The 14689-nt window shown below is 41.2% G+C and overlaps 1 protein-coding gene across 2 annotated transcripts; it reads right to left on the bottom strand.

The window, feature by feature from the left end:
- Positions 1-503: 503 nt before the first annotated feature.
- LOC142251346 (ras-related protein Rab-9B) lies at positions 504-14435 on the bottom strand. 2 transcript variants are annotated; one of them, XM_075324047.1, is made up of 2 exons: positions 14183-14435; positions 504-10098 (listed from the first exon to the last, which is right to left on the bottom strand). In XM_075324047.1, exon 2 carries the CDS (start codon positions 10059-10061, stop codon positions 9426-9428), a length of 636 nt encoding a protein of 211 aa, XP_075180162.1. In that variant the 5' UTR covers positions 10062-10098; positions 14183-14435; the 3' UTR covers positions 504-9425. The 2 variants fall into 2 exon arrangements, with proteins under 2 accessions (XP_075180162.1, XP_075180163.1); XM_075324048.1 differs by having other exon boundaries at positions 14249-14435.
- Between the last annotated feature and the right edge of the window lie 254 nt (positions 14436-14689).

Genomic DNA, 14689 nt, shown 5'->3' with positions numbered 1-14689 from the left:
AATACCCATTTGCCTAATAATTCTGCACACAGTGTATAGGAATAGATCACTCTGTGTGTAATGATTCTATATAATATATAGGAATAGATCCCTGTGTGTAATGACTCTATATATTACATGTTTCCCTTTTTGTACTGAATTACTGAAATAAATTAACTTTTTGATGATATTCTAATTTATTGAGATGCACTTGTATGTGGCAAAAACCTGCTGACAGATTCTCTTTAAAGAGCTCAGAAGAGATACAATACAGCAATATGAGATCTCAGAGTGTTATTTTTATCTGGGCAATTAAAGGCTCAGGAATACTTGCATGTTTATATTCTGCAAATCGAACTTTAAGAGCCAAATTCCTTGAGAGGTGCAACCTCTAAATGTTCTAAATGCATGTGGCACATTTTACTCGAGCAGATTCTGGATCAAGTCTAGAGTCCAAAAGTCTTCATAAATTGCCTTCATTGTTTTATTTAATCGTTTTGGAGAGCGTATTTGTCTGTGTTTAATTTAAATAAGACAACCAGTTTAGTATTCACCATTTATGCCATTTACTGATCATGTGCATATACAATTTAATGTACAGGTTTTTATATTCATAGAGATTATCATATAAGTTTATTAATTTATTGTTAGCTGATGTACAGTTTATAAACCTTTTCTATTTTTTTTTCACTTCTTTAATAATTTTTATTTATTACATCATTTTTACTTTTTTTTTTAGTTACGTACAAAAGGTAGAAAGATGAAACCATCAACACTTTGCCCAAGGTTTGTTTCTACTGAAATTGTAATACGGTGAAGGTAGACAGCGACTGAGTTTTTGTAGACATGAAAATAAACATACAAATAAGTTGTGATTGAGCTTGTGAACCTGATCTTAAAGAATCACAGAATCATAGCATGATAAGAGTTGGAAGGGACCTCAAAGACCATCAGGTCCAACCCCTTGCGAGTAGTTTTTCCAAATCATCCCAGCTATGTTTATCCATAGAATGGGTGGATTTCCTGATGAAGACATGAGGACACACTTCGAAACACGTAGAATAAAACCACCTATACTTCAGTACTTTTGGATTTGTATCATTCCTACAGCAGCGCAGAAATTGTTCCACCTTTATTCAGTTCATTATTTATCCATAGAATGGTAGAGTTGGAAGTGACCTATCACCTCGAGAAATGCTATTTCATGGCAGATAGATGTAAAGGTTAATCTGTTGGTAAATTGTCACTCACCTGCACTTGGACTGACACCCTGGTCTACACATAGGTATACAGAGCAGGCAGTTTTTAAAGCAAATTTATTACAGTGGCCTAACTATGAAGTGACACAAACAAAAGGGTAACGCAGCATTCTGTAAGCGCCAACACATATGCAAATACAGAATATAAGAACTTTCAACTGCACCAATTCTATATAAAATATGCTCAGAAAAATGAAGGTTCTCTGCATAAAACTTGGCCGATTTCTTTGTGCCCATCAACTGCGACAAGGTGACCTCTTTTGATGTGACCCTATACTAATGTCCTGCCTCCCCTGGACTAAAAGTCTACAATATGGGCAAATAGGATCTGGCACTAATTAAAACCACGCTGTGGCTGATGGGCGAAGAGCACAGTCAGAATAGGAGGTGGTCTATATCTTCAATATATAGTGCAGAACCAAATAAAACGTGTGAACAGGTGCTAACTGCTATAACTACCCGAAACACAAACAAAAGGGTACAGCAGTTGATGGGCTACAAATATACTGTACTAGGTGTAGTACCCGGGCGTTGTCTGAGATAGTAACTGTCTCTCTGTCTCTCTCCCAGTATCTGTCAGTTTGTCTCTGTCTGTGTCTGTCTCTTTGTGTCTGTCTGTCCATGTGTGTCTGTCTCTATCCATGTCTGTCTGTGTCTATCTCTCCATCTGTCTCTGCATCAGTCTCTCTGTGTCCGTCTGTCTCTCTGTGTCTGTCTGTCTCTAACTCTGTGTTTGTCTTGTCTCTATCTCTGTCTGTCAGTCTCTTTCCCTGCCTGTCTCATTCAAGGTCTGTCTCTTTCCAGGTCTGTCTCGTTCCCAGTCTGTCTCTTTTCATGTTTTTGTCCCTTTCCCTATCTGTCTCTTTCGCTGTCTCTTTCCGTCTGTCTCTTTGACTGTCTCTCCCTGTCTCTTTCTCTGTCTGTCTGTCTCTTTCCCTATGTCTGTCTCTTTCCCTGTCTGCCTTTTACTCTGTCCTCTGTCTGTCTCCCTTTCTGTCTCCCCACCGACATCTTATTACCTCACACATAAGCTTCTTATACTAACAATTTATTTTGTTCCTATAGCAATCACAGCTGCTATTAATAACCTAATAGCTCCCAGCTCCATTGACTTTAATGGAGGCAGGTTTTTTGGAGAGTAAGTGTAAAGGGCGGGGTTACATTTTCCAATCAAAACATAGTCTATAACATTCCCTGAGTCACATGGGGTATCTGTGCAAAATTTCGTGATTGTAAATGCGACGGTGCGGATTACTTTAGCAGACATACCGTACATATATACATACATACACACAGCTTTATATATTAGATAGCCAATAAAGCTTCATTCCTTTCCTGTAGCCTTCCAGTAAAAACTATTGACCTGCAGATTATCCTTATATCAGCAGGTAAAGAGATTCTCGAAGAGAAAGGGTCCCTTCAAAGAATCTCAGATAACCTGCATAAAGCATTTATAATAGATACTGAAAGAGATTTCGTATTCTCAAAAAAAAAAAACCTTTTAGGCCCCCTTCACACGTCCGTGAAAAGCACTGACGTTTTGCATGGACCGTGTTGAAGGTGTGTATGGCCATTCGTGTGCTGTGATTTTGGCACACTATTGTTCACCGTGTGCTATCCATGATAGCACACGGAGAGTAGGAACTTTTTAGTCACCTGTCCCCGGCGCTGCTGTCTCCGGCACTGCTCCTTCCGGGTCCGCAGTGCAGCGAATATGCATGAGCTTAGTGAACAGGCCTGGAAGCAAGTGACAGCAGAGTCAAAAACAACAACGCTGGAGACAGGTGAATATAGAAAATAATTTTATTTCAAAAACACGTGTTTTCTCCGGTATGTGTCACACTGATATCACAAGGATCACATCAGTGTGTGGTCCTTGTGACATCAGTGCTGCCGGAGAAAAATGGACTTGTCTCTGTGCAGAACACACGGACATGCGTGTGCGGCACACTGATACACATCTGTGAGAAAACATTGATTTTAATGGGTCTGCATATGTCCGTGTCTCCGGTACGTATGAAAATGGACGTGATACGTACCGGAATCACAGACATGTGAAGGAGGCCTTAATTGGAAGCCGAAGAAACAAATAGGAACTTGGCAAACATGGCTCAATCTGCCCAGCTGTAAATGAGATGATGGTCCAATCCATCTTCTTTTAATATATCCTTTATATCTATTTGTTGTGGCTGGCCCGATGGGTTCAGATGGGTCTGAGGACAGATTCGGCTTTAGCAGAGGAATGAAAGATAGTGTATGTGCTGCTTGGCATATTAGCAGCACAGATTGAGCCATGTTTGCCAAGTTCCTATCTGTTTCTTCAGCCTTAGAGCTCGTGGTCCTTGCGGCAGATGATATTTGCTTTCATACTGGTTCTGTGTCACACAACCATACAAGGTGAGCGGATTTACTTTCTGCACCTTTCTCCTTATATTGGATAAGACCCTATTTGTGCTGTTCTTTCCACAGTTTTATATACTTAATTGGAAGCTGTCATTAAAACATAACCTATTGTTTAAATCAAGTTTTTGTTTCACGTTTTTTTTTATCCATATAGTTTAATTTCTACCCTAAAATAATGATCAGAGGAAGGTAAAAACACCAGAGCAGATACCAATTGCTTCATATTAAGAGAAAAATTCCTTCCCGACTCCACATATGGCAAACAGACTAGTTCAACGTATTCTTATATATTGGAGCCCAAAATTGTACACAGTGTTCTAAGTGTGGTCGCACTAGTGACTTATATAGGGGTAAAACTATGCTCTTCTCATGAGCATCTATGCCTCTTCTAAGACATCCCATTATTTTATTAGCCTTGGCAGCAGCTGCCTGACACCGGTCAGTAAAGTTGAGTTTGCCATCCAGCCATAACGCATAGCTGTCTTTTTTTCTGCATTTTTTGGTGCTTTTGTGGTGAATTAAACTAAGTTTATCTAAACATATACACGAAAAAACAGAGCAAAAAAGCAGCAAAAATGCAGATTTTTTCTGCCAAGAAATTAGGTTTTGCTGCCAAAAAAAAGCATTAAGCAAAAACACACCGTGTGAATATAACCTAAGCCTTCAATGTACTGTACATAAATCCCTTTATAATGTTAAGTTATCCTCCTCTGTTGATTATATTGCAAAGTTTAGCATCACCTGCAAATATTGATATTCTACTCTGAATACCCTCTACAAGATCATTAATAAATATGTTAAAAAGAAGAGGGCCCAATACTGATCCCTGTGGTACCCGCTGTTAACTGTGACCCAGTCCGAGTGTGTACCATTGCTTTTTCTCACTATAATTATTTAATCCCTCACTACCCTCTTGCTTTAATTCTCTACGCTTTTTTTTTGTCCTTTATGCCATATTGTGTTCCTCCTATATATAGCTTGTTTAGTCCCTTAAGATCTATAGTGTAAATAGGTCTTATTCAGTTTGCTTATAAAAAGTGTCCCATTACCCTTGTGTACTTTTATTTTCAATGACATTGTCCCCTTTTATGTCACTAAAATCATCACATAGCTATTGGAAATTTGCCTAACTGAAGCGTAGTGTCCTTGTAGCCACTGTACTATACATCATATTACAGGATACGCAAAAAATTATTATTTTGTGATCAATATTTAAGGGAATCTGCCACCAGGTTTTGCTATTTAATCTGAGAGCAACATGATTTAGGGACAAAGACCCTGAATCCAGCAATGTATTATTACTGTGCTGTGTTTTGCTGTTTCAATACAATCAGTATTTTATCATCAGGAGAGTATCATTAAATGACAAGAAGCCTGGTACCTCCTAGTACAACCAAGCCCCCAGCACTGAGTATCAGCTTTCTGTCAATATACAATGTAGACAGAAAGCTGCTAATCAGTGGTATGGACGGGTTACACAGAGCTCAACATTCTGAGCTCTGTAAGAACTTCAGCAGTGAAAACAGTGATTCTGTCAGCTATTAGATTACATAACAAAAACCTGCTGATAGCTTCCCTTCAACTAAGTAACTCGCAATTTGTATAGTCAATGTTCTGCCTGCCTTTTTGGTTAAAATTAGGTCTAGAAGGGCCTTCCCTCTTTTTGGGTCCTGCACCACTTGAGAAAGGTGACGTATTTTTTAGTTTATAAGATGCACCGGATTATAAAACGTACCCCAAATTTAGAGTAGAAAACAAGGTAAAAAAAAAGATGGGGTTTGTCTTATAATCCGGTTGGATCTTACCAAGGAGAGAGAATGAGGCAGGGGTGGTGGTGGAGTAGGGCGATGCGGTGGGTGTCCCAGATGTTCGCTGCGGGCGCTGTGAGGCAGGAACATCCAGAAACTGTCGATGGTGTGGGCTTCAAAGAAATGGCGAACATAGTCAGGGTGTGCACAGATTGCGGCTATCGGCTCAATGAGAAGCTGAGATCTCATCTGCGCACGTACCACCTCCGGGCGCCATTTTCCTTAAGTCCGCTGCTGGGAGATCAATGGGCACGTGTGCAGATGAGATCTTGAGCTGAGAGCTCAATCTGCGTACGTGCCGACTCTGGGCACCATTATTTGAAGCCCGCCGACATGGCCCGTCTCACCACTGGCCACAGCATTGCCCCTGCCTCCTGTGACCATTCTCCACCACCCCCTGGTAAGCTACATTCGGCTTATAAGACGCAGCCCTCCTTTTCTTCCCAAAATTTTGGGAAGAAAAGTGCGTCTTATAATCCGAAAAATACGGTAATTGTTTTCTATTTTTAGTAATGTAATTTTTGAATGGTCATGTGGCTTTTTTATATTTTCTGTTATGAGGGGCAGGATTACAGTAACAGGTAACATCTCTACACAGCTAAAAACTCTGGATCCACCAATTACAAAAGGCGATGTCACAGCTCACCCTGCCCCCTCTCTTCACAATGACCCTTGCATGGGCTGATTGGACACTTCAATACAAAAGATAGCCACAACAATCAGATCCCGACCCTATGTACATTTGAAACTTGAAAGATTTCATTTTTTTACTTTTAATACAAACTGTGACAGTCACAGTAATGATACATGCGGAGGTCAAATGGACTCAGTTTGTTCTTTATTTTTCTGAAAGTCACCAGTACGTAGCCTACTACATTTTTGTGTCTGCCTAAAAGGATGGACGCCACTGGAAAAAAAGCACATCCATTTGTACTCATTTCTGTCATTTTAGTGTATGCTTTGATGGGAAACACACTCCATAAATGCAGGGTAAACAGGGTCTAAAGGGGGCTTTACACGCTACGATATCGTTAATGTTTTATCGTCGGGGTCACGTTGTTAGTGACGCACATCCGGCGTCATTAACGGTATCCAGCGTGTAACACTTACCAGCGACCTTAAACGTCCTCCAAAGTGGTGAAAATCGTTCACCATGGAGAGGTCGTCCTAAAACCAAAAATTGTTAATGGTTGTTTATAGATGTTGTTCCTCGTTACTGCGGCAGCACACATCGCTGTGTGTGACACCGCAGGAGCGAGGAACCTCACCTTACCTGCGTCCCACCCGCAACGAGGAAGGAAGAAGGTGGGCGGGATGTTCGTCCCGCTCATCTCCACCCCTCCGCTTTGATTGGCCGGCCGCTTAGTGACGTAGCGATGACGCCTAATGCACCTTCCCCTTGAGGGAGGGATTGTTCGGCAGTCACAGCGACGCCGCCGACCAGGTAAGTGCGTGTGACTCTGCCGTAATGATAATGTTCGCTGTGGCAGCGATCACACGATATCGCATGCACGACGGGGCGGGTGCTTTTGCGTACGATATCGCTAGCAATTGCTAGAAATATCGTAGCGTGTAAAGCCTGCTTAAGTCAGTATGGACAATTCCATATTTGGCTTACAATGATTGCCTACTGCAATCGGGCAAAATTCAAATCTGTTTGTCTGCAAGTCTTCTCTCCGGGAATTCAATAAGCAGACAGGTTATTCTCAGCTAATGTAATGTTTGTTATTATAGTCCGAGCTCACTCTAGATCCAAGGCCTAAATTGTTATACTCACCCAAAACTCACTTCTCCAGCCCCACCACTCCTCACCGTCGCCTGTCAGGTCATCTCTGCATCTTCTGATCTCCCGCTTCTCACATTGGAATATCCTATCGCACTGTGCCGGGCCTCCGGTTATGATGGCACCTGGGATTGTTCTGCGCAAGCGAGAGGGAGGTTCACAGAGTCAGTCTCAATGGGCGCTGTGACGTTCCGTTCACATGTGCGGAATCCTTTCAGCCACCATGACATTCGGAACTCAGGCACAATGGAAAAGAGCGAATCTTCCATTACCAGCAGTGAGGAAAAAAAAGACGAAGACCAGACGGCTGGTGATGAGTAATGGAGGGGTGAGCGGTGAGTGCAACACTTTTTGTAACCATTAGATGGCCCACTATGATTCAGAAGAATGTCGGACAGCAGCCGTCATTATGCAAAAAGGAAACCTTATTCTGGAGAATGCAGATTTATGTCAAACTTGAGTAGAATTTGATTCTACACAAAATGTATTTGTTCATTATTACAGTCAATAAAAAAAAGTAATTAACCAGTTTGTTGAAAACTTACATGTCCATAGGATAAAAAGTCAATATTAGATCGTTCAACACAAGGCACCTACACCAATAGGCTGATAAATTCTATGGCAGTCGGCTGTAAGCGTTGTATGAAGCGGGGCACAGTAGCTCCATACACTGCATAGTGGCTGTATTTGAGATAAATTGCAGTACTTGGCGCCACCAATACAAAACCTGGGGCGCTGCAGTGTTCTGCTCCAAACATTGCTGAAAATAACGGCTGATCAGTGGAGCTACACCGCTAATAATCTGATATTACATAATAATACATACTTATTCACTTATATTGCGCCATTAATTCAACTCTGTCCCCCTTGGGGCTCACAATATAAAGTCCCTATCAGTATGTCTTTGGTGTGTGGGGGGAAACCGGAGTACCCATAGTAAACCCACATGAACATGGGGAGGACATACAAACTCCTTGCTGATGTTGTCCTTGGTGGGATTTGAACGCAGGACCCCAGGGCTAACCACTGAGCCACCGTGCAGTCATAGCTAGCTTATTAAAAAAGAAACACATCCATCAAGTTCAACCGACGGATGGGAGAGGACAAAAAGAATGGGTCTAGGTACAACCCTAATGCATAAAAAAAATCTGCCCTAAAGGAGGAAATATTCTGGATATGTCATCAATACTTAAAGGGAACCTGTCACCAAATTTGGGGCCTATAAGCTGCGGCCACCGCCAGTGGGCTCTTATATACAGCAATCTAACATGCTGGCGCCTCCTTTTTTAGCCATCTTTGTCGTCCTTCTTCTGAAGCCGGGGTGCATGACCATGACATGTCCTACGTCATACACACTCGCCGGCATTGAGGTCCTGCACAGGTGCACTTTGATTTGACCTGAGCAAGCCAGATCAAAGTATTGTAGTGCGCCTGCGCGGGACCGGTGAGTGAGTGTGACGTGCCGAAAGAGGAGACGCCAGCACCGAAGAACAGAGACACCAATATGACCCAACTCCACTGCAGCGACCGTTTAGGTAAGTATTATAAAGTCATTTTTATGTTCTACACAGCGGCCTGGGCTCTTATATACAGCATTCTAATATGTTGTATATAAGAGTCCACTGGTGGTGGCCGCAGCTTATAGGTCCCAAATCTGCTGACAGGTTCAAGTCCTGGACAACCCCTTTAACAACACCTCAGGATCCAAATCCATGGGGAGCACAAAGTGATGAAGGCCAGATGGGAGCAATTTTAGCAGAATTCCAAGTATATTTATGATGGAGCATTTAATATTTTGCAACAGTTTTCTTATTCTCAAAAAACACCTTTCCCCTTTACGCTGCACATTAAATAATTATCTATAGGTACCTAAGTGCCATTAGCTACAAGAAATACCAGTAAGTTATAGTCTATTTGACTATCTATGCCACTTACTGCAAGGGAAACATTAATATATAATGCGCTCAGCCCAGTGATTTAGATTGCGATGCATACTACCATACTTTTGGAAACCCTACAATAAGAATATCCATCCTGTCCTTTGTGGCATCAATAGATCCAATGCCAATTCGCACTTCTTAAAACACCACTACTTCGAAAAACCATTGCTGTTATTTTGGAAACAGTGCGCTAACTTCTGAATAGTAGTTTCTTGGTGTCTTCTTCAGGCTCACTGACTGCAATACTTCTCCTTCAGCAGCACATTGACTTTGAGCGATCACCGTTATGAAGATCTACAGTATGACCAAACACCGTATGGTCCATGTGTTCCTCCATGGCTAGGACCTGTCTTACTGCTTCTTCAAATGCACATGCGACATTTGTGTCATCCTTGGCACTTGTTTCTAGATATGGGTATCCTCCGTTTTCACTGCACCAGACTTGTGCCTCCGCTGTACTAACTTCTCTGTTATTCTTGTCAACTTTGTTGCCTAAAACAACGAAAGGAAAATGCCCAGGTTCTTTCACATCTGCATAAAATATGAATTCCTTTCTCCAGCCACTCAGATTATGAAAACTCTGTCTGTCGTCCACGCTAAATGTAAGTAGACAGCAATCGGCTCCCCTGTAAAAGGGAGTGCGAAGACTCTTAAAGCGTTCTTGTCCAGCAGTGTCCCAAATCTGCAGAGTGACGAACCTGCCATCAACTTCAAGGTCCCGGTTAAGAAACTCAACTCCGATGGTGTGAAATGCTTGAGAGTCAAACTTGTTTGTTACATATCGATTCATAATGGAGCTTTTCCCAACGCCGCCGTCCCCCAATAGTATGACTTTGAGTAGTAAAGACTTTCCACTCATTGCTGTTGAAAATGAAGACGTCCTACACATCAATGAGAGATTTTGCCAAGATCATCCTTATGAGAACCTAAGATAAAGAACAAACATCTACAATGTATAAGTTTCAGTCTTTCGATATTGAACAGTTTCTCATCTATACACATCTTATAATGTAAGCGATAAAAACAAAACCGGTGTACCCAAAGTAATCACTGCTGCTTATTTGGGGAACAAAATGACCCCACAGATGAAGCACCTACACAGTATTTCTAACTTTTTATGTGAGGAGTAGTGAGCACCATCGGCATATTTGCAAGATAAGTTAATCTGGCTTTTTTCTAAATAACGGTGTAACCTGCAATATAATACATATATATATATATATATATATATATAGTGCAGACCAAACGTTTGGACACACCTTCTCATTCAAAGACCTTTCTTTATTTTCATGACTCTGAAAATTGTAGATTCACATTGAAGGTATCAAAACTATGAAGTAACACATGTGGAATGAAATACTTAACAAAAAAGTGTGAAACAACTGAAAATATGTCTTATATTGTAGGTTCTTCAAAGTAGTCACCTTTTGCTTTGATTACTGCTTTGCACACTCTTGGCATTCTCTTGGTGAGCTTCTAGAGGTAGTCACCGGAAATGGTTTTCACTTCACAGGTGTGCCCTGTCAGGTCTAATAAGTGGGATTTCTTGCCTTATAAATGGAGTTGGGACCATCAGTTGTGTTGTGCAGAAGTGTGGTGGATATACAACTGATAGTCATACTGAATAGACTGTTAGAATTTGGATTATGGCAAGAAAAAAGCAGCTATGTAAAGAAAACGAGTGGCCATCATTACTTTAAGAATTGAAGGTCAGTTAGTCCGAAAAATTGGGAAAACTTTGAAAGTGTCCCCAAGTGCAGTGGCAAAAACCATCAAACACTACAAAGAAACTGGCTCACATGAGGACCGCCCCAGGAAAGGAAGACCAAGAGTCACCTCTGCTGCGGAGGATAAGTTTATCCGAGTCACCAGCATCAGAAATCGCAGGTTAACAGCAGCTCAGATTAGAGACCAGGTCAATAAAAACTCTTTGAATGAAAAGGTGTGTCCAACTTTTGGTCTGTATTGTATATAATGTATACAGTCCTCACTTCCTGGTGAACTATAATTTAATACATACAAGTGCATCTCAATGAATCAAAATATCAAAAAGTTAATTTATTTCAGTAATTCAATACAAAAAGGGAAACACATATATTATATAGAGTCATTACACACTGAGGAATCTATTTCAAGTGTTTATTTCTGTTAATGTTGATGATTATGGCTTACAGCCAATGAAAAAGTCATTATCTCAGAAAAGTTGGATAATTACCACAGAACACCTGCAAAACTTCCTAAGTTTTTAAAATGGTCCCTTAGTCTGGTTCTGTAGGATATACAATAATGGGGAAGACTGCTGACTTGACAGATGTCCAGAAGGCAGTCATTGACACACTCCATAAGGAGGGTAAGCCACAAAAGGTCATTGCTAAAGAACCTGTCTGTTCACAGTGCTGTATACAAACATATTAATGGAAAGTTGACTGGAAGGAAAAAGTGTGGTAGAAAAAGGTGCACAAGCAACCACAATAACCGCAGCCTTGATAGGATTGTTAAGAAAAGGACATTCAAAAATTTGGGGGAGATTCACAAGGAGTGGACTGCTGCTGAAGTCAGTGCTTCAAGAGCCACCACACACAGACGTATCCAGGACATGGGCTACAACTGTCGCATTCCTTGTGTTAGGCCACTCATGACCAATAGACAATGCCCGAAGTGTCTTACCTGGGCCAAAGAGAAAAAGAACTGGACTGTTCTCAGTGGTCCAAGGTGTTGTTTTCAGATGAAAGTTTGCATTTCATTTGGAAATCGCGGTCCCAGAGTCTGGAGGAAGAGTGGAGAGGCCACAATCCAAGCTGCTTGAGGTCTAGTGTGAAGTTTCCACAATCAGTGATGGTTTGGGGAGCCATGTCATCTGCTGGTGTAGCTCCACTGTGTTTTATCAAGACCAAAGTCAGTGCAGCCGTCTAAAAGGAAATTTTACAGCACTTCATGCTTCCCTCTGCCGACAAGCTTTTTGGAGATGGAAATTTAACTTTCTATCAGGACTTGGCACCTGTCCACACTGCCAAAAGTACCAATACCTGATTTACTAACCACAGTATCACTGGGCTTGATTGGCCAGCAAACTCACCTGACCTAAACTCCATAGATAATCTATGGAGTATTGTCAAGCGGAAGAAGAGAGACACCAGACCCAACAATGCAGACAAGCTGAAGACTGAAATCAAAGCAACCTGGGCTTCCATAACACCTGAGCAGTGCCACAGGCTGATCGCCTCCATGCCACGCCGCATTGATGCAGTAATTCATGCAAAAGAAGCTACGACCAAGTATTGAGGCATTTACTGTACAGACTTTTCAGTAGGCGCCAACATTTCTGCGTTTAAAATAATTTTTTCAGTTGGTCTTATATAATATTCTAATTTTCTGAGATAATGACTTTTGGGTTTTCATTGGCTGTAAGCCATAATCATCAACATTAACAGAAACAAACACGTGAAATAGATCACTCTGTGTGTAATGACTCTATATAATATGTGTTTCACTTTTTGTATTGAATTACTAAAATAAATAACTTTTTGATTATATTCTAATTTATTGAGATGCATCTGAATATATGAACAGTCCTCACTCCCCGGTGACATATAATATAATATATACAGCCCTCCCTCCACGGTGACGTATAACATAATACATATATAATGTATACAGCCCTCACTCCCCGGTGACGTATAATAGAATACATATATAATGTATACAGCCCTCACTCCCCGGTGACGTATAATATAATACATATATAATGTATACGGCCCTCACTCCCCGGTGACGTATAATTTAATATATATAATGTATACAGCCCTCACTCCCCGGTGACGTATAATATAATACATATATAATGTATATGGCCTTCACTCCCCGGTGACGTATAATATAATACATATATAATGTATACGGCCCTCACTCCCCGGTGACGTATAATATAATATATATAATGTATACAGCCCTCACTCCCCGGTGACGTATAACATAATACATATATAATGTATACGGCCCTCACTCCCCGGTGACGTATAATATAATACATATATAATGTATACGGCCCTCACTCCCCGGTGACGTATAATTTAATATATATAATGTATACAGCCCTCACTCCCCGGTGACGTATAATATAATACATATATAATGTATATGGCCTTCACTCCCCGGTGACGTATAATATAATACATATATAATGTATACGGCCCTCACTCCCCGGTGACGTATAATATAATATATATAATGTATACAGCCCTCACTCCCCGGTGACGTATAACATAATACATATATAATGTATACAGCCCTCACTCCCCGGTGACGTATAATATAATACAGGGTTCCCCAACTCCAGTCCCCAAGGCCCACAAACAGTGCATGTTTTCAGGATTTCCTTAGCATTGCACTGCTGTTGGAACCAGCACCTGGGCAGGTAATTACATTAACACCTGTGCAATACTAAGGAAATCCCAAAAACCTGCACTGTTGGTGGGCCTTGAGGACTGGAGTTGGGGACCTCTGATATAATACATATATAATGTATACAGTCCTCACTCTCCGATGACGTATAATATAATACATATATAATATATACAGCTTTCACTCCCCGGTGACGTATAACATAATACATAATGTATACAGCCCTCACTCCCCGGTGACGTATAATATAATACATATATAATGTATACAGCCCTCACTCCCTGGTGATGTATAATATAATACATATATAATGTATACAGCCATCACTCCCCGGTGACGTATAATATAATACATATATAATGTATACAGCCCTCACTCCCTGGTGATGTATAATATAATACATATATAATGTATACAGCCCTCACTCCCTGGTGATGTATAATATAATACATATATAATGTATACAGCCCTCACTCCCTGGTGATGTATAATATAATACATATATAATGTATACGGCCTTCACTCCCCGGTGACATATAATATATATAATGTATACAGCCCTCACTCCCCGGTGACGTATAACATAATACATATATAATGTATACATACCACATTATATACATGACCTCACCCCACAGGACAGATAATACAGGTACATTGTGTACAGCAGCTCACATTGCAGCCTTCCTTCCAGTCTGCACACACAGGACAGGACGGGCAGGGATCGCTGACCTTGGCATTGCTGACTACGGATGCACCATCATCACAGATATAATGGAGGAATGACACCGCCGCCCTGAGGGAGCCGCTGCTGGCAGACGGGTCACGTGGATGTGTGATCATGTGATCATTGTTGTTCTGTGTCACAGTATCCTAGAGTGTATGGGCTCCTGCTAGGTCCGCCTACAGCCTGTACAAGTCCGTGCAGCAGGGACGTGCAGCTGCAGATAGGCCCTCCCCACAGGCAGGGAGGGAACCTGAGCTCAGACATGCTGTCTATGTCTAACCCATGGGCCCTGACAGTGCTGAAGTTGGCTTCTTACTCAGCAGTTTCTCATTCTCAAAACTGTCTTTCTAGATTTTACAGGCTTAATAACAAACAGAAAAATCACAATA

This window comes from Anomaloglossus baeobatrachus, chromosome 9 (genome assembly GCF_048569485.1).
Source record: "Anomaloglossus baeobatrachus isolate aAnoBae1 chromosome 9, aAnoBae1.hap1, whole genome shotgun sequence".
In the NCBI taxonomy this organism is placed as follows: domain Eukaryota; kingdom Metazoa; phylum Chordata; class Amphibia; order Anura; family Aromobatidae; genus Anomaloglossus; species Anomaloglossus baeobatrachus.
The sequence above is the reverse complement of the archived record's forward strand: the minus strand, read 5'-3'. Positions and strand labels throughout refer to the sequence as shown.

What these genes read in the sequence shown, in the direction of transcription:
- LOC142251346 (XM_075324047.1), bottom strand. Translation starts at nt 10,061, where the DNA reads ATGTGTAGGACGTCTTCATTTTCAACAGCAATGAGTGGAAAGTCTTTA.